General features: G+C 45.4%; 3 protein-coding genes across 13 annotated transcripts in view; 1 reads left to right on the plus strand and 2 right to left on the minus strand.

The window, feature by feature from the left end:
* Positions 1-19,901, minus strand: part of LOC110528894 (oocyte zinc finger protein XlCOF6-like) — a 680,129-nt gene that overhangs the window by 529,737 nt on the left and 130,491 nt on the right. The gene's annotated exons all lie outside the window — the stretch shown is intronic.
* Positions 1-19,901, plus strand: part of LOC110510710 (zinc finger protein 883-like) — a 586,683-nt gene that overhangs the window by 188,871 nt on the left and 377,911 nt on the right. The gene's annotated exons all lie outside the window — the stretch shown is intronic.
* The window catches only part of LOC110517120 (gastrula zinc finger protein XlCGF17.1), a 422,438-nt gene that overhangs the window by 111,808 nt on the left and 290,729 nt on the right, over positions 1-19,901 (minus strand). For 2 of the 5 annotated variants that reach the window (XM_036951146.1, XM_036951142.1), the window contains exon 5: positions 702-947. The exons of 2 other annotated variants lie outside the window; for them this stretch is intronic. In XM_036951146.1, coding sequence (XP_036807041.1) covers positions 702-947 — 246 coding nt within the window. One more of the 5 variants, XM_036951151.1, reaches the window with a different exon arrangement.

Genomic DNA, 19,901 nt, shown 5'->3' on the forward strand with positions numbered 1-19,901 from the left:
TGTGTGAACAATATCAGAACAACCAGTCAATTGGTGTGATAAACATGTATATCAAATGTATTTTATGGAGCTCTTTTTACACAAGTTGTAACAAAGTTCTTTACAGAAACCAACCCAAAATCCCCAAAGAGCAAGCAATGCAGATGTAGAAGCACAATGGCCACAAAAAACTCCCTAGAAAGCAGGAACCTTGGAGGAAACAGAGAGGAACCAGGCTCAAAGGGGTGGCCGGTCCTCTTCTGTCTGTACCGGGTGACATATCTATTCATATCAGTAGCCTGTACAATACAGGGGAATAAAACTATTCTAAAAGTGGGTAACAGATGAAAGCTAAAAAAAGGGGCTTGTCATCCTCCACTCACTATAACAAGGGTTAGAAACGACACAGACTAATTTCATATCATCCTCCACTCACTATCACAAGAGTTAGTAACTACACAGACTCACTTCATAGAACTTTAAAACACTGGCAGTTGGTCTACTTCACTTCTTTAGTCTACTCTCTGATCACTCCAGATAGCTCAGTTAATAAAACAAATGCTGGCAATGCTGGTGTCAAACCATGCACATCTCAGTAGCATGAAATAACATCTACCTTCTCATTGAAACAGTTCATCATGAAACAGCTCTACTGCAACTTTTCATACACAGTGGGAAGTTGGAATGAACAACAAACTTAGTTAGATAGAACCTGCTCTTACCATGATTAACAGATTTCCCAATCTTCTCCTCCTCTTCTTCATCTTTAATGTTGACATTCAGCTCCAGTGTTTGACTGCAGTCTTCCAGCTTCACTGATGCCATCTCTGGATCCTGCAGTGCAAACTGGGCTCCACTGTCACAATCAGGACCCAGTGACCGTGGGTTTGGACTCAGTGTGGAAGGAGAGAGGCAGGCTGGGTTTGTCATTACTGTTGATGTTACTGGCCTCAGACTTAATTCTAGTCCTGTAGTAACAATGAGAAACAGAAACAAATGTTATTGTCTTGACAGTTCTGGCACTTTCCTTACTCTCTAAAAATATATTATATGTTCAATTATCTAATTCAGTGCTTGACTTGGACTGAAATGGGTGCTGGTACTGTTTATATTTAGGCACAGGAGCTCCACAATACTGTTGAGCTAATATTCTATAAGAGGAACTGCCACGACTTCCGCCGAAGTCGATCCCTCTCCTTGTTCGGGCGACGCTCGGCTGTCGACGTCACCGGTCTTCTAGTCATCGCCGATCCATTACATGTTCAGTATTTAACCCTCTGTTTCCCACATGTATGTGTGCGTGTTAGTTCTATGTTGATGGCTGGTATTTTGTTGCCGGGCTAAGTATCGCCCTCGTTTCCTGATTCTCAGGGAAGGCCCTGGAGTGGGCCAACGCCTTATGTGGGGGAAGAAGCAGCTTGTTGGACCACTGGGATTTCACGTCTCGTACACCTGAGGCAGGGGACGAGGAGCGCACAGGAGTTCGTGATGGAATGACAGGGCCCTGATCGATCACTACCGGTGCAGTCTGCGCGAGGACGTCCGTCGGGAGTTGGCCTGCAGGGACACCACTCACATTCAACCAGCTGGTGGACCTGTCCATCCGGCTGGATAGCGTGCTGGCTACCCGCGGACATCCAGATCGGGGTCTGTCAATTCCATCCCCCAGCACCACCGCCCATGGAGCTGGGAGGTGCTGCACTTAGGGCGACCGGAGGCGGGGCCATTCCATGCACCATCTGTGGCCGCAGAGGGCACACTGCCGGTCGGTGCTGGGGAGGTTCCTCTGGGAGTCGAGGCAGCAGGCGCGAGGACGTCCGTCGGGACACTCTCGTGTCAACCCAGGTGAGTAGGGGTTTCCATCGGTGCTACTACAGTGGAAAGCCTAGACCAGGTCTCCACCGTGCGCATCCCCTCTGAATATACCGATTTGACTCAATTACCACCCCATCGACGGGGGGGGGGATTGTGCGATAAATCTCCCGGTAGACGCAGCACTTCCCAGGAGTCACGTGTATCCCCTGTCGCAAGAGGAGACGGCGGCTATGGAAACATACGTTTCCGAATCTCTGGGGCAGGGGTACATTCGGCCCTCCACTTCACCTGCCTCCTCAAGTTTATTTTCGTGAAGAAGAAGGATAGAGGTGTATTGACTACTGAGTCATTAACCAAATCACTGTGAGGTATTTACCCGCTGCCTCTCATAGCCAGTGCGATCGAGTCAATGCACGGGGAACACTTCTTCACAAAATTGGATCTCAGGAGCGCTTACAACCTGGTGCGTATCCGGGAGGGAGAAGAGTGGAAGACGGCGTTTAGTACCACATCAGGCCATGAGTACCTTGTCATGCCATACGGGTTGATGAATGCTCCATCAGTCTTCCAATCCTTTGTAGATGAGATTTTCAGGAACCTGCACGGGCAGGGTGTAGTGGTGTATATCGATGACATTCTGATTTACTCCTCTACACGCGCCATTTATGTGTCCTTGGTGCGCAGGGTACTTGTACGACTGTTGGAGCATGACCTGTATGTCAAGGCTGAGAAATGCCTGTTCTTCCAGCAGGCCATCTCCTTCGTAGGGTATCACATTTCCACATCAGGGGTGGAGATGGAGAGTGACCGCATTTCAGCTGTGCGTAATTGGCCGACTCCCACCACGGTAAAGAAAGTGCAGCGGTTTCTAGGGTTTGCCAACTACTACTGGAGGTTTATCTGGGGCTTTGGTCAGGTAGCAGCTCCCATTACCTCACTGCGTTTGCAGTGGTCGGCTGAGGCGGACAGGGCTTTTGGTCACGGCTCTGTTTACCTCGGCTCCCGTGCTGGCTCATCCGGATCCCTCTTTGGCGTTCATAGTGGAGGTGGACGCAGGTCCGAGGCTGGGTTAGGACCCGTGCTCTCTCAGCGCTCAGGTATGCCACCAAAGCGCCGCCCCTGTGCCTTCTTTTCGAAGAAGCTCAGCCCGGCGGAGCGAAACTATGACGTGGTGGACCGGGAGCTGTTGGCTGTCATCAAGACCTTGAAGGCGTGGAGACATTGGCTTGAGAGGGCTAAACACCCTTTTCTCATCTGGACTGACCACCGCAATCTGGAGCCTCGCCAGGCAAGGTGGGCCATGTTCTTTACCCGTTTTGTTTTCACCCTGTCCTACAGACCAGGTTCCTAGAACACTAAGGCAGATGCACTGTCCCGGATGTATGACACAGAGGAGCGGTCCATGGATAACACTCCCATACTCCCGGCCTCTTGCCTGGTGGCACCGGTAGTGTGGGAACTGGACGCGGACATCGAGCGGGTGTTACGTGCAGAGCCCACTCCCCCGAGTGTCCAGCTGGGCGTCTGTACGTTCCGTCTGCTGTCCGCGACCATTTGATCTATTGGGCCCACACGTCACCCTCCTCTGGTCATCCGGGTATCGGCCGGACAGTGCGTTGTCTCAGTGAGAAGTACTGGTGATCCACCATGGCTAAGGACATGAGGGTTTATGCTTCCTCCTGCTCGGTGTGCGCCAAGTGCAAGGCTCCTAGGCACCTGCCCAGAGGGTCCTTACCCATTCGACAACGGCCGTGGTCGCACCAGTCGGTGGACTTCCGAACAGATCTTCCTCCCTCACAGGGGAACACCACGATCCTGGCCGTTGTGGATCGGTTTTCTAAGTCCTGCCGTCTCCTCCCTTTGCCCGGTCTCCCTACGGCCCTAGAGACTGCGGAGGCCCTATTCACACACGTCTTGCGGCACCACGGGGTGCAGGACATAGCATCTGATCGAGGTCCCCAGTCCCCAGTTCACATCCAGGGTCTGGAGGGCGTTCATCGAACGTCTGGGGGTCTCGGTCAGCCTTACCTCAGGTTTTCACCCCAAGAGTAACGGTCAGGTGGAGAGAGTGAACCAGGATGTGGGTAGGTTTCTGCGGTCCTATTGCCAGGACCGGCCGGGGGAGTGGGCGGCGTTCATACCTTGGCCAGAGATTGCCCAAAAATCGCTCCGCCACTAACCTCTCCCCCTTCCAGTGCGAACTGGGGTACCAGCCGGTTCTGGCACCTAGGCATCAGTGCCAGATCGAGCCTCCTCCTGAGGCTCCTGCGGTGGACGACTGGTTTAGGCGCTCGGAGGAGACATGGGACACCGCTCATGTGCACCTTCAGTGGGCCGGGAGGCGTCAGAGGACTGGCACAGACCGCCACGGCACACCGGGGCTCTCGACCCTCCACCTGCCCTGCCGGAAGCTGGGCCCGCGGTTTGTGGGGCCATTCAAAGTCCTGAGGAGACTGAACAAGGTTACAGCTTCCCCCCAATTACCATATTAACCCCTCGTTCCATGTGTCTCTACTCAGGCCGGTGGTGGCTGGTCCACTCCAGGAGTCTGAGGTGCGGGAGGTTCCTCCGCCCTCTTTGGACATCGAGGGGGCCCGGGCGTATGCAGTTCGAGCCATACTGGACTCGAGGCATCTAGCGAGGGGACTTCAGTACCTCGTGGAGTGGGAGGGGTAAGGTCCGGAGGAGAGATCCTGGGTGCCGGTGGAGGACGTATTGGACCCGTCGATGCTGCAGGAGTTCCACCGTCTCCATCCGGGTCGTCCCCGAGGCCGGTGTCGGCGCGCGGCTCAAGGGGGTGGTGGGGGGGGTACTGTCATGACTTCCGCCGAAGTCAGTCCTTCTTCTTGTTCGGGCGGCGCTCGGCGGTCAACGTCACCGGTATTCTAGCCATTGCCGATCCACTTTTCATTTTCCATTCGTTTTGTCTTTTCTTTTTTTTTTTTTTTTTTACCCCTTTTTCTCCCCAATTTCGTGGTATCCAATTGTTGTAGTAGCTACTATCTTGTCTCATCGCTACAACTCCCGTACGGGCTCGGGGGAGACGAAGGTTGAAAGTCATGGATACACAACCGATACACAACCCAACCAAGCCGCACTGCTTCTTAACACAGCACGCATCCAACCCGGAAGCCAGCCGCACCAATGCGCCGGAGGAAACACCGTGCACCTGGCCACCTTGGTTAGCGCACACTGCGCCCAGCCCGCCACAGGAGTCGCTGGTGCGCGATGAGACAAGGACACCCCTAAAGACCTAACCCGGGCGACGCTAGGCCAATTGTGCGTCGCCCCACGGACCTCCCGGTCGCGGCCGGTTACGACAGAGCCTGGGCGCGAACCCAGGGACTCTGATGGCACAGCTGGCGGTGCAGTACAGCGCCCTTAACCACTGCGCCACCCGGGAGGCCCTCGTTTTGTCTTTTCAACACCTGGTTTCAATTCCCCCATTACAGATTCAGTATTTAACCCTCTGTTTTCCACATACAGTGCCTTGCGAAAGTATTCGGCCCCCTTGAACTTTGCGACCTTTTGCCACATTTCAGGCTTCAAACATAAACATATAAAACTGTGTTTTTTGTGAAGAATCAACAACAAGTGGGACACAATCATGAAGTGGAACGACATTTATTGGATATTTCAAACTTTTTTAACAAATCAAAAACTGAAATATTGGGCGTGCAAAATTATTCAGCCCCTTTACTTTCAGTGCAGCAAACTCTCTCCAGAAGTTCAGTGAGGATCTCTGAATGATCCAATGTTAACCTAAATGGCTAATGATGATAAATACAATCCACCTGTGTGTAATCAAGTCTCCGTATAAATGCACCTGCACTGTGATAGTCTCAGAGGTCCGTTAAAAGTGCAGAGAGCATCATGTAGAACAAGGAACACACCAGGCAGGTCCGAGATACTGTTGTGAAGAAGTTTAAAGCCGGATTTGGATACAAAAAGATTTCCCAAGCTTTAAACATCCCAAGGAGCACTGTGCAAGCGATAATATTGAAATGGAAGGAGTATCAGACCACTGCAAATCTACCAAGACCTGGCCGTCCCTCTAAACTTTCAGCTCATACAAGGAGAAGACTGATCAGAGATGCAGCCAAGAGGCCCATGATCACTCTGGATGAACTGCAGAGATCTACAGCTGAGGTGGGAGACTCTGTCCATAGGACAACAATCAGTCAGTCGTATATTGCACAAATCTGGCCTTTATGGAAGAGTGGCAAGAAGAAAGCCATTTCTTAAAGATATCCATAAAAAGTGTAGTTTAAAGTTTGCCACAAGCCACCTGGGAGACACACCAAACATGTGGAAGAAGGTGCTCTGGTCAGATGAAACCAAAATTGAACTTTTTGGCAACAATGCAAAATGTTATGTTTGGCGTAAAAGCAACACAGCTCATCACCCTGAACACAGCATCCCCACTGTCAAACATGGTGGTGGCAGCATCATGGTTTGGGCCTGCTTTTCTTCAGCAGGGACAGGGAAGATGGTTAAAATTGATGGGAAGATGGATGGAGCCAAATACAGGACCATTCTGGAAGAAAACCTGATGGAGTCTGCAAAGACCTGAGACTGGGACGGAGATTTGTCTTCCAACAAGACAATGATCCAAAACATAAAGCAAAATCTACAATGGAATGGTTCAAAAATAAACATATCCAGGTGTTAGAATGGCCAAGTCAAAGTCCAGACCTGAATCCAATCGAGAATCTGTGGAAAGAACTGAAAACTGCTGTTCACAAATGCTCTCCATCCAACCTCACTGAGCTCGAGCTGTTTTGCAAGGAGGAATGGGAAAAAATGTCAGTCTCTCGATGTGCAAAACTGATAGAGACATACCCCAAGCGACTTACAGCTGTAATCGCAGCAAAAGGTGGCGCTACAAAGTATTAACTTAAGGGGGCTGAATAATTTTGCACGCCCAATTTTTCAGTTTTTGATTTGTTAAAAAAGTTTGAAATATCCAATAAATGTCATTCCACTTCATGATTGTGTCCCACTTGTTGTTGATTCTTCACAAAAAAATACAGTTTTATATCTTTATGTTTGAAGCCTGAAATGTGGCAAAAGGGCGCAAAGTTCAAGGGGGCCGAATACTTTCGCAAGGCACTGTATTGTGTATCCCTAGTCAGTAGCATGAAATAACATCTACCTTTTCATTGAAACAGTTCATAATGAAACAGTTCTACCACAACTTTTCATACACAGTGGGAAGTTGAAATAAACAACACACACTTAGAACCTGCTCTTACCATGAGAAACAGATGTCCCAATCTTCTCCTCCACTTCTTCATCTTTAATGTTGGCATTCAGTTCCACTGTTTGACTGCAGTCTTCCAGCTTCACTGATGCCATCTCTGGATCCTGCAGAGCAAACTGGGCTCCACTGTCACAATCAGGACCCAGTGACTGTAGGTTTGGACTCAGTGTGGAAGGAGAGTGTCGTGGAAATACCGGAGCCTGTGAGTTCAAAAAGACTTCATTACAAAGTAATAGAACCCGAGCTGGTTCATGAAGCAAGTGTCTTTCCAGCCTTGGCATACACTTGTTATAGTTTTCCTCCTTTACGTAACTCCTCTTTATGTTAATGGTTCATCCCCTCGGCCATTTAGCCACCATTATCTTTTTGCCTTGCACTAACTTTAGCTTGGTTTCACATTAGGGCATAGATTCCATTCATAGCAATGGTACAAAAATAGACAGATATGCACACTCCCAAGACAGGTGCATGTAGGGCATAGATTCCATTCCTGGCATAACCATAGCAACAGTAAACATGAAGCCATAGCAATGGTACAACAATAAACAGACACACCCACTCTCAAGACAGGTGCATGTTTAATGGTGCCTAATGACCTAGACACACATATAGAGTGCACTTATTCTGCTGACTACTCTAAGATGTATAATGTGCACACATTTACTGGAAAATTCCCAATAAGAGGCAGGCTGGGTTTGTCCTCACTGTTGATGTTACCAGCCTCAGGCTTAATCTGAGTCGGCCAGTGGTAATAAATAGGAACGGATACAAAAGTTACTCTTGACAGTTCTGGCACTTTATTCTCTATAAGAGGAACATGAGCTCAAGCAGTAGAAATTTGAGGTGCTGGTACTCAGCTCCAGTGAGCTCCTGTCCAATTCAAGCACTGATCTCATTTCAACAGATCTGGTAGCTAAGCATTGACAACAAAACACGAGTTCATTCACATTAGACAAAGTATACACTTTATATTAGGCTACAGAACTTAATCTATAGTAGATTTCTGAATTGACATAAATGACTCAAAAAACATTTAGTACAAGGTTGCAGTATGTTTTAGGCAGCACTATGTACTATTTTCCTGAATAACCTGGTCGTCCCTGTATTATTCCAATCAAAAAACAATATTATTTCCGTTCACACCATAGTAACATTTATAGACAGACAGAAACAACTGAATGTCTCAATATTAGTACACGTGTAGAAAACTGATAATCATTACATTTATCTCCAAAACAGTAGTGCAACCGTAAAATGGTGTCTCTCTGCTGCACCCTCACTGCCTGCACTGAAGTCCGTTGATGCAGACCGAGAGGGAGCCGCCATTTTACCAGCTCGTGAATTTTAACGTTACACAAAACCAAAAACGACATGTTAAACGAACCCAGAAATCTCAAATTATTTGATCCTTAATGAGATTACCTTGACGAGATACATCCACTCAGACAAACACAGAGTATCTATGTCAATTGTAAAAATAAAATACATTTTTTTTAAAAAGTGATCACGTTCACTCACGCGGTTTGGCAATTTTTTTTTCTTCTACCAAACGTGATAATAACTTGACGTATTTGTTACCTAGCATGTTATGACATGTTCTTAAGATATTAAAACGTGCTATTACATACCAGTAGTAATACATTTGAAACGTACACAGAAGTTGTGGTCTCGACTGCACAATTCTGGCGTGTCCTTTGTTGTGAAGAATGATGTGCGCATGAGTGGAATTTCCTGTTCCCCCACTACCAGTTTCTAAACCCAGAGACGCAAACAACGCGAGACTTCAGAGAACGCTTGTGAAGCGGGCATGGGTTTGAGAAGTCAATGAGAGAAGTGAACAATTTTGATACTTTTGTAGTGGTTAAATGGGGATCCTAATAAATACCAAAAATATTCCGTCGGTACACACTTGAAACATGGCCATTATTTTATCAATTTCATAACTGCAGTGGTTTATTCACAATCCCTCTCACTGCGTATCTTACATATCGCAGCATCACATGAGTAGGCAGACACTCTTCACTCTTCCAACGAAACTCCAGATATAACACATTTTATCGGTGCCCTGCTCCAAAAAACAATGCTCTCTCCTTCTGCTCTTCTGAGACGCATGAAATCAAAACCACTACTGGTCACTCTGACTGACTCTACCTTTCCTAATGCCTCCTTTACCATCTTCCTGACCTCAAATGCACTCCATAAGAAACCGATGTTCATTTACAACTTTTGGCCTGTTTGCTCCATTTTTCGTCGTCTTCGTCTTCCATTCAATTCATTCTTACCAATTAACTCAACTTGGAGCCACCAGACTCGAACAGCACTTCGGCTTCTTCATATTTCCCTACCCAAAACCAGACACACCACGCTACCGACTAACTCCTGCATGTAGAATCCTGCATTGAAAAAAGCCAACATCTACCGGTTAAATGGGAATTTCACGCTGGCTTTGCAGGTCCATCCATCAAGGACTTTATTTCGCCCAAAATTGTCCGTCTGTTTTGATCCAAATATAGCTAATGTTTGTATACTCCATGTTTCATATGTTGGTCATTTTTTGCTACCATTTTCTCTCCGCTTACTCTTGTAATTAGTATGTCCAGATGTAACAAATGTAATTATGACCTCAGCTAATGTAGTCATGTACATTAACTTAATGTAATCATTGGCATGTTGTTTTGCCCAGAAGCAACAAATACACGAGATTACATCATCTCTACATCCTATTAATGTAATTATTGTTCCTATGTTTTCTCAGCATACATGACATTAACTCCCGCTTTAGCGGGGTGCGCGCAGGCGAAGCGAGCGGTTTAGCCAGCCTGTAATAACCCAGTAACTCCGTAGTGAGTTGTCATGTCTAAATGTTGATATTTAACCCGAACCCAGTAATAATAATACATACCAATGTCAGAGGGACACACAATCTACTAGTCCTAATAAGGGCAACATACCAAAGAGCACACCAAGCTAAACATAAGTACAAAGGCCAAAGACACAGGCCCATTGGACAGCTGGACATATATTACTTTTAGGACATGAAAGGGTCCCGCCACCATTATAACCTAACCGAAAGCAGATATGGGCGTTATTGGGCGTGAACAAACAGGAAGCTTAAACTAAAAGGTAATGGTGGCAGATGGACTGAGGAAAGTAACTTCATTTGCATGTGGGATGGACTCATATGCTGTATGTGTATAAAAGCAGAGCCAGTGCTCAGGGAAGTTGGCTGTTCCGCGGACCAGCACGGCTTATGATATTTTGTATTAAAAGCCTTTATTGAATTCACAAGTTCTTGTAAGTGTTATATTTCTAAGACGATTTTCCACCACATACTCCAGCCACCCAAGTCATAGACTGTTCTCTCTGCTACCGCACGGCAAGCAGTACCGGAGCACCAAGTCTAGGTCCAAGAGGCTTCTAAACAGCTTCTACCCCCAAGGCATAAGACTCCTGAACAGCTAATCAAATGGCTACCCAGACTATTTACATTGCCCCCCCCCCCCCCCCCTTTATTTTATGCTGCTGCTACTCTCTGTTATTATCTATGCATAGTCACTTTAATAACGCCACCTACATGTACATATTACCTCAATTACCTTGACTGGGAATGACAGTCAAGTGCCCCGGCACATTGACTCTGTACCAGTACCCCCTGCATATAGCCTCACTATTGTTATTTTACTGCTCTTTAATCATTTGTTACTTTTATTTATTATTTTTCTTCTTAAAACTGCATTGTTGGTTAAGGGCTTGTAAGTAAGTATTTCACTGTAAGGTCTACCTACACCTGTTGGATTTGATCACCCATATTCATCGTACTTCTCCAATTTCAAACCAGTATGTCTTCTTTGTAACGAGACTGTTGCTGTTTGCAAAGAGTTCAATCTGAGATGTCATGATGAATCTAACCATGGTACTTTCAGAAGTAGATGTTCCACCCCAGATAAGAAGCTGAAGTCTGATTCAGAAAGGAAGGTGGGCCTAAGGAGTGAACACCCTATGTGCTTTACAGTGGTGATTTTAGCATGTACATATTTTATTGTTATCTAACATTTATTTAACTAGGCGGTTCTTATCGACTTACACAAATCCACAAGGAGTCAGTAGAAACCACATTTGTTTAAGCAAGTCAGCCATATCAGCTATGTTTTTAAAAAGGCAGTAAATGAGGGTGAATTAGCTGCCAGACGAGGCTCCTGTAGCTGATAGCCAGGTGCTGTCACGGTGCGTGAATGAGGACCCAAAAGCGAATTAACGTAAACAGAACTTCTTTAATAACAAAACATAGGTAGGCTCAGATGGACCGGCAGATTCCGACAGGACAGGACAAGGTTGCAGCAAACATGACGATAGTCTGGTTCAGGCATGAAAAACACAAACAAGAATCCGACAAAGACAGGAACAAAAACAGAGAGAGATATAGAGGACTAATCAGAGGGAAAAAGGGAACAGGTGGGAAAAGGGGTGACGAGGTAGTTAGGAGGAGACAAGGAACAGCTGGGGGAAAGAGAGGGGAGAAAAGGTAACCTAATAACGACCAGCAGAGGGAGACAGGGTGAAGGGAAAGGACAGAAACAAGACACAACATGACAATACATGACAGGTGCAGTGGTGGTAAGGATTCACTCCATGGTGCTGAAAGCAAAGCTCTAGCATTATGTTGGACTAACTAAAATTATGTTACAAATGGTTTATTTGAGCTGTTCTTGCCATAATATGGACTTGGTATTTTACCAAATCTTCTGTATACCACCCAGTGGCGTAGCTTCAGCCGGTGTGGTTGCACCAGGGCCCGTGTCGTATATGAACCCGGTGACGGGCCCGGATCTGCGGAGCCACAGGCCCCCTATGTAATTTTAATTCCACCCTACCATACCAAATACTAATTGTTGACACGAGTCCATCACACCGATTACTTCTTTAATTTAGGCCATATGATAAATGATCTCACTGATGGTTTCAACAACAAAATGTTTTTTTGTCACTACATGTCAGCATGATATTTTAGTGTATTGATGACAATACATCTAATTCATTTGCTAAATAAATCATATTATTCAATACCATGTTAAGATAATGAAATGCAGTCTGGGAATCATTGTGCAAAAATACTCTCCAAAGCGTTGTTGTTTCTGTCATCGTTTAAAGCAACAGTTGAGCTAGCTATCAAGAGACAACGGGCAAAAGAAAAATAAAGAGAGAATGTCGAGAATAGAAAATTACGGATTTAAAAATCAGCAATGTATCAACACAAAAGTGGAGACCAAAAGAGCAAGGATCAAAAATGAGAAAGGAGGAGAGGAGGTATCAAATTAGTTAAATTAGATTCCTTTTTCAAATGCAGTTCAAGTGCAGCCATTGCTAGCACAAGCAATGTAGCAGGACCAGAAGAGGATGTAGGTTTATCATCACCAGCAGCAGCTTTTAGCGTGTCAAGTGAGCCAAGGCCGAGCTGTTCCATCATACCAGAAGAAGCAACTTTGACAGTGGAGGATACAGGTTGTCAGGTATCGGCGGATACGACCCTGAGCACAAGCCAGGCCGGACAAGCTATCCCCGGGCCGGGCAGGGAGGAGGAGGATCAGGGCGAGGCTAGAATTGTGGTGGCTGAGGAAACAGGTGGAAGTGGGACAGACAACATTTTTACCTATCCAACTGACAGGGGGCATTATGCAACAAATGTGGATCCAAAGGCGGCGTTTTTCCGAGTCGTATTACACCACTACAACCAAGGCTGGAATCAAAATGACCACGTACATGGCTATGTTATTCGGCCAAGGTAGATTGCACGTATTGTGAGCCTTGCTGGCTGTTCGGAGATCAGAGAGCCCCTTTCTTCTCTGATGCGTGGGTGAATGGAGTGAGAGATTGGCGCCATCTAACACCCAAAATAGCATGTCATGAGACATCCCAGATTCACATCCTCATATACCTGTTTGGTATATGAGTAATGGAAGCTCAATGGCACTATTGACGCAGAAAGAGAGAGGCGTGCGTAAACGCAGCAAATTTCTGGCGACAGGTGTTGGAGCGTATAGTTAATGCAACTCTCACACTTGCATTGTGTAATTTAGCGTTCAGCTGGATGCACTGTGAAAAGCTGGGGCAGGTCAACAGTGGGAATTTTCTCAGTATAATTGAACTGCTGTCATTTTACGAGCCAGTTCTGAAGGAACTTTTAGAACGCCCATCAGGATCCGTTAACTATCTCAGTCCTCAAATCCAAAATGAGCTGATTTATATTTTAGCTGAGCGAGTGAAGTGTGACATTCAGGCAGAGATGCAGGAAGCCCCATTCTTTTCTATTAGTATGGACACCACACCGGATGTATCCAAAGTAGACCAGTTAAGCCAAGTTTATCGCTAGGTGAGAGTGATAAGGGATGCAAATAATGTGGCCACAGATCTGACCATCAGAGTTGTTTTGGGGATTTCTGGAGACTTCAACATAAAAACCTGACAGCATAGAGGACAAGGGGCTGTATATTTCAAAATGTCGTGGGCAGGGGTATGATGGAGCTGCTAACATGAGTGGGGTGTATTCGGGTGTGCAGGCCAGAATATCTGAAAAGGAGCCGCTTGCTGTTTATGTGCATTGCTCAGCGCATAATCTTAACCTGGCTCTCAACGACTCTATCAAAAATGTGCCAGAGATTAAACAGTTTTAACAATATGATACTGTTGAACTGTTTTACACCTTCTTCGGGTATAGCATAAAGCGATGGTCAGTGTTGAGTGGTATATTTGATTTTGCATCAGAAAATGTAACTCCAAAACGACTGTGTCCCACCCGCTGGTCATCTAGATAGGAGTCCCTTGCCGCCCTGAGATACAGATATATGTGGACGTAATGAAGGACCTCACCAACATTGTGCTTTTAATAAATGGATCACTAGTCACTTTAAATAATGCCCCGTTAATAATGTTTACATATCTTACAATACTCATCTCATATGTTTATACTGTATCTTATACCAACAAGAGAACGGGTTTACTAAGTGACGTCTCACATTAAAACCTTTCAGCAATATTTTGGGCGATTAACCGGAACGTGCGGAAAAAACAAAATACACCGTTGGTCTACTCAAAGCAATGAAAACACGAGACAGAGATAATTACTAACTTGGTCAAGCCAATATCTACTCAAATTTTAAATCGGCTGGGCCTATGTCCACACGCGAGAAATTAATTATGACCAAGTCTACTCGTTCCTGAACTACATTGGGCCCAACTACAATGCTCAAAAAAATAAAGGGAACACTAAAATAACATATCCTAGATCTGAATGAATGAAATATTCTTATTAAATACTTTTTTATTTACATAGTTGAATGTGCTGACAACAAAATCACACAAAAATTATCAATGCAAATCAAATGTATCAACCCATGGAGGTCTGGATTTGGAGTCACACTCAAAATTAAAGTGGAAAACCACACTACAGGCTGATCCAACTTTGATGTAATGTCCTTAAAACAAGTCAAAATTAGGCTCAGTAGTGTGTGTGGCCTCCACCTGCCTGTATGACCTCCCTACAACGCCTGGGCATGCTCCTGATGAGGTGGCGGATGGTCTCCTGAGGGATCTCCTCCCAGACCTGGACTAAAGCATCCGCCAACTCCTGGACAGTCTGTGGTGCAACGTGGCGTTGGTGGATGGAGCGAGACATGATGTCCCAGATGTGCTCAATTGGATTCAGGTCTGGGGAACGGGCGGGCAGTCCATAGCATCAATGCCTTCCTCTTGCATGAACTGCTGACACACTCCAGCTACATGAGGTCTAGCATGGTCTGAGTAATATAGGGTATGTAAACAAAGTGGCATAGTTTAAAGTGGCTAGTGATACATGTATTACATAAAGATGCAGTAGATGATAGAGTGCAGTACATTATATACATATGAGATGAGTAATGTAGGGTAAGTAGCATTGTTTAAAGTGGCTAGTGATATATTTTTCCATCAATTCCCAAAGTGGTGTGTTGACAGCAGCCACTCAATGTTAGTGGTGGCTGTTTAACAGTCTGATGGCCTTGAGATAGAAGCTGTTTTTCAGTCTCTCGGTCCCAGCTTTGATGCACCTGTACTGACCTCGCCGTCTGGATGATAGCGGGGTGAACAGGCAGTGGCACGGGTGGTTGTTGTCCTTGATGATCTTTATGGCCTTCCTGTGACATCGGGTGGTGTAGGTGTCCTGGAGGGCAGGTAGTTTGCCCCCAGTGATGCGTTGTGCAGACCTCACTACCCTCTGGAGAGCCTTACGGTTGTGGGCGGAGCAGTTGCCATACCAGGCGGTGATACAGCCCGACAGGATGCTCTCGATTGTGCATCTGTTGAAGTTTGTGAGTGCTTTTGGTGACAAGCCGAATTTCTTCAGCCTCCTGAGGTTGAAGAGGTGCTGCTGCGCCTTCTTCACGGCGCTGTCTGTGTGGGTGGACCAATTCAGTTTGTCCGTGATGTGTACGCCGAGGAACTTAAAACTTACTACCCTCTCCACTACTGTCCCATCGATGTGGATAGGAGGGTGCTCCCTCTGCTGTTTCCTGAAGTACACAATCATCTCCTTTGTTTTGTTGACGTTAAGTGTGAGGTTATTTTCCTGACACCACACTCCGAGGGCCCTCACATCCTCCCTGTAGGCCGTCTCGTTGTTGTTGGTAATCAAGCCTACCACTGTAGTGTCGTCCGCAAACTTGATGATTGAGTTGGAGGCGTGCGTGGCCACGCAGTCGTGGGTGAACAGGGAGTACAGGAGAGGGCTCAGAACGCACCCTTGTGGGGCCCCAGTGTTGAGGAACAGCGGGGTGGAGATGTTGTTACCTACCCTCACCACCTGGGGGCGGCCCGTCAGGAAGTCCAGTACCCAGTTGCACAGGGCGGGGTCGAGACCCAGGGTCTCGAGCTTGATGACGAGTTTGGAGGGTACTATGGTGTTAAATTCTGAGCTGTAGTAGATGAACAGCATTCTCACATAGGTATTCCTCTTGGGTTAGGGCAGTGTGGTTGCGATTGCGTCGTCTGTGGACCTATTTGGGCGGTAAGCAAATTGGAGTGGGTCTAGGGTGTCAGGTAGGGTAGAGGTGATATGGTCCTTGACTAGTCTCTCAAAGCGCTTCATGATGACAGAAGTGAGTGCTACAGGGCGGTAGTCGTTTAGCTCAGTTACCTTAGCTTTCTTGGGAACAGGGAAAATGGTGGCCCTCTAAAAGCATGTGGGAACAGCAGACTGGGATAAGGATTGATTGAATATGTCTGTAAACACACCAGCCAGCTGGTCTGCGCATGCTCTGAGGACGCGGCTGGGGATGCCGTCTGGGCCTGCAGCCTTGCGAGGGTTAACACGTTTAACCTCTCTAGGGTATGTGGGATGCTAGCATCCCATCTGGCCAACATCCAGTGAGGTTGCAGAGCGCCAAATTCAATTACAGAAATGCTCATTATAAAAATTCAGAAAACAAAAACATATTTTACATAGGTTTAAAGATTAACTTCTTGTTAAACCAACCACAGTGTCATATTTATAAAATGCTTTTCGGCGAAAGCATACCTAGCCAAGAACATACCTAGCCCAGAACATAGCCCAGTTGACAAATTACTGCACACAGTAACCAGCCAAGCAGAAAAAGAGATAAAATTACTCCCTTACCTTTGATGATCTTCATATGGTGGCAATCAGAAGACCTTCATTTACTCAATAAATGTTCCTTTTGTTCGATGAAGTCTCTTTCTATCCAAAAACCTCAGTTTTGTTAGTGTGTTTTCTTCAGTAATCCACAGGTTCAAACTCAGTCAAAACAATCAGATAAAAAAAATCCAAATTGTAGCCGTAAAGTTCATAGAAACACGTCAAACAATGTTTATATTCAATCCTCAGGTTGTTTTTTTTTTGCCTAAATGATCTATAATATTTCAACCGGACAATAACGTCGTCAATAGAAAAAGGTAAACAAGAAATGCACATGCGCCTGAAAAAGCTCTGCGACACGTTAGGGTCCACTCGTTCAGACTGGTCTTACTCCCTCATTTATAAGAATACAAGCCTGAAACGATTTCTAAAGACTGTTGACATCTAGTGGAAGGCATAGGAACTGCAGATGGAGTCCTAAGTCAATGGATACTGTAATGGCATTGAATAGAAAACTACAAAAAAACACCCCAAAAAAACATTGGCGAGTAGTATGCTAGGGAGCGGTGCGCCCGTCTCCGGCGCCTGACCACAAGACCGCTGCCTCTTTTACTACGTCGTTGTTTTGGGTCGTCGGCTGGGGTCCAATCCATTGTCCTGGGTGGAAGGCAGAACACAGGATCCGCTTCGGGGAAGTCATATTCCTGGTCGTAATGATGGTGAGTTGACGTTGCTCTTATATTTCAGTAATTCCTCCCGACTGTATGTAATGAAATCTAAGATTACCTGGGGTAACAATGTAAGAAATAACACGTAAAAACAAAACACTGCATAGTTTCCTAGGAACGCGAAGCGAGGCAGACATCTCTGTCGGCACCGGAAGTACAATTGTCTTGACTGTTCTGGCACGTTCTTGATTAACTCTATTAAATATATTACATTTTCTCTTGTTCAATTATCTAGTTCAGTGCTCGACTTGGACTGAAATAGTTGCCGATACTCATTTTGGGTGCCGGTACCGTTTCCATTTAGGTGCAGGAGCTCCACAATACCTTTGAGCTAATACTTAAACTATAGTAGATAAATGCATAAAACCGAGGTAAAGACAGTTTCAAGTTGGATATACCGATGGATATTCGCACGTTCAAACCTCAATAGCTTTCAAACAACTTGAGCCACAGACTCCAAATAAGTGTCATGATGTTGGAAAAATTGCGCACAACATTCCACAGGTCTTATTTTTACGATTTGGACATTAATTCGCTTTTCAAAGCTAATAAACATGTGGAAATGTGAGCAGCATTTTGTATTCCAAGTTGAATTAGTTAGGGAGCGTAAACAAAGTACAAACTATTTTTACATTCCAATTTCAATAGCTCCTTGGTTATGTGACCTACTGACTTCAAACAGGGTTCAGAATGTCCACGCAGTGGGCCTACACATTACACATCCTTAAGTTTGTCCATTTTCATCTCACATGGTTTTACATGAATTTTTCAAAATGTAGAATTTCAATAGCTCCTTGGTCATGTGGCCTACTGACCTCAAACAAGGTTCAAAATGTCCACTGACTGACTATACCTTCATATCGCACACTCTGATGTTTGTATACTTTCATCTCATGCTATTCGACTTAAATCTGTAAGCTTTGCTGGTCTTCATTTTACATTGGTGTTACATTTTTTTAAATGTAGTCAACAAATGTCCCATCCTCGCAATAACTGTCTTTCACATGGACACTGAAAGATCCGCAAATGGCTGTATGTGGTATGGATCAAGGACAGGAGAGGTGTTCATACAGATGGCTGTATGTGGTATGGATCAAGGACAGGAGAGGTGTTCATACAGATGGCTGTATGTGGTATGGATCAAGGACAGGAGAGGTGTTCATACAGATGGCTGTATGTGGTATGGATCAAGGACAGGAGAGGTGTTCATACAGATGGCTGTATGTGGTATGGATCAAGGACAGGAGAGGTGTTCATACAGAGGTGCGTAAAGGAAGGCACACAGGTAGGCCTCATGAAAAACAGTGGTTCACATGCTCTTTTTAATCACAGTAATAGGCAGTGATTTGTCAGTCAGAGGGAGCTTGATAACGTGAAAGAATCCTTTTCATAGCATCACTTTCATACTGTACATGAAGACAAATCCTTCTACGTTGAGTATTAGAACCCAGTTAACAGAACCTGATAATGACTTGATATTTGAGTGCATTCACAACAAGCCAACTGCAGACAACTTAAAAAATGCAATAGTGCATTTGAGGGTTCATTTTTCTGATGAAAATAGTTATTTGATGCATGGCCTACTATTTCTACCTGGGAGTAAAATCCTTTTTCCAAAAATGATTTTTTGTGAAGAGGTATGATGGTTGTGATATGGGTCATTTAATAGTAAAATAATTTAAGGGATCAATACATTTCTATATTGCTTCCCCAGTATCTGCATTTTTTTCCTTACCTTTATTTAACCAGGTAGGCTAGTTGAGAACAAGTTCTCATTTGCAACTGCGACCTGGCCAAGATAAAGCATAGCAGTGTGAACAGACAACACAGAGTTACATGAACCATCAGGCCAAGTGTTTTTGGTTGACCCTGCTGGACAGAAAGAGAAGGAGGAATCGGATTCAAATTCAGGTCTTAGTTATTCCATTGTACTGGATCTAATACATATTAGCATTTTACATACATTCATAAGTGTAATACTTTTTTATGACATACTGTGGGAAACTCTTGGCTGTTGGCTCAGTCACTTTCAGACATGCGTAGAGCAGACTTGAACCACAGGGGTTCTCTGTAAAGAGAGAGTAATCCAAAAGGCACAGACACACCCATTGACTTCCAATTGGCACCATTGACCTGTATGTATTCTCTCCTGATTGGCTCTGTGGTGCACAGTCTTGCAGTCTGACTAAAGTGCCAGAGGTATGAGGAGAGACATCCTCCTTTATATTCATGGGAACAAATATTTCCTAACACTTTGGACAGTTAGAAGACACAATTCAACAAAAGAAAAGTATTACCAATTACTGTCCATGAGTAACCTCAACCTTGTGGGTCTATGGGTGTTTGGGCCAATAAAGTTCAAAAAAATGTAGAGCCAGGAACAGATATATCCCTTGGTTCACTCCAGACCTGACTGCCCTTGACCAGCACAAAAACATCCTGTGGTGTACTGCATTAGCATCAAATAGCCCCCGTGATAAGCAACATTTCAGGG

The sequence above is a fragment of the Oncorhynchus mykiss genome, chromosome 18 (genome assembly GCF_013265735.2).
Source record: "Oncorhynchus mykiss isolate Arlee chromosome 18, USDA_OmykA_1.1, whole genome shotgun sequence".
Classification (NCBI taxonomy): domain Eukaryota; kingdom Metazoa; phylum Chordata; class Actinopteri; order Salmoniformes; family Salmonidae; genus Oncorhynchus; species Oncorhynchus mykiss.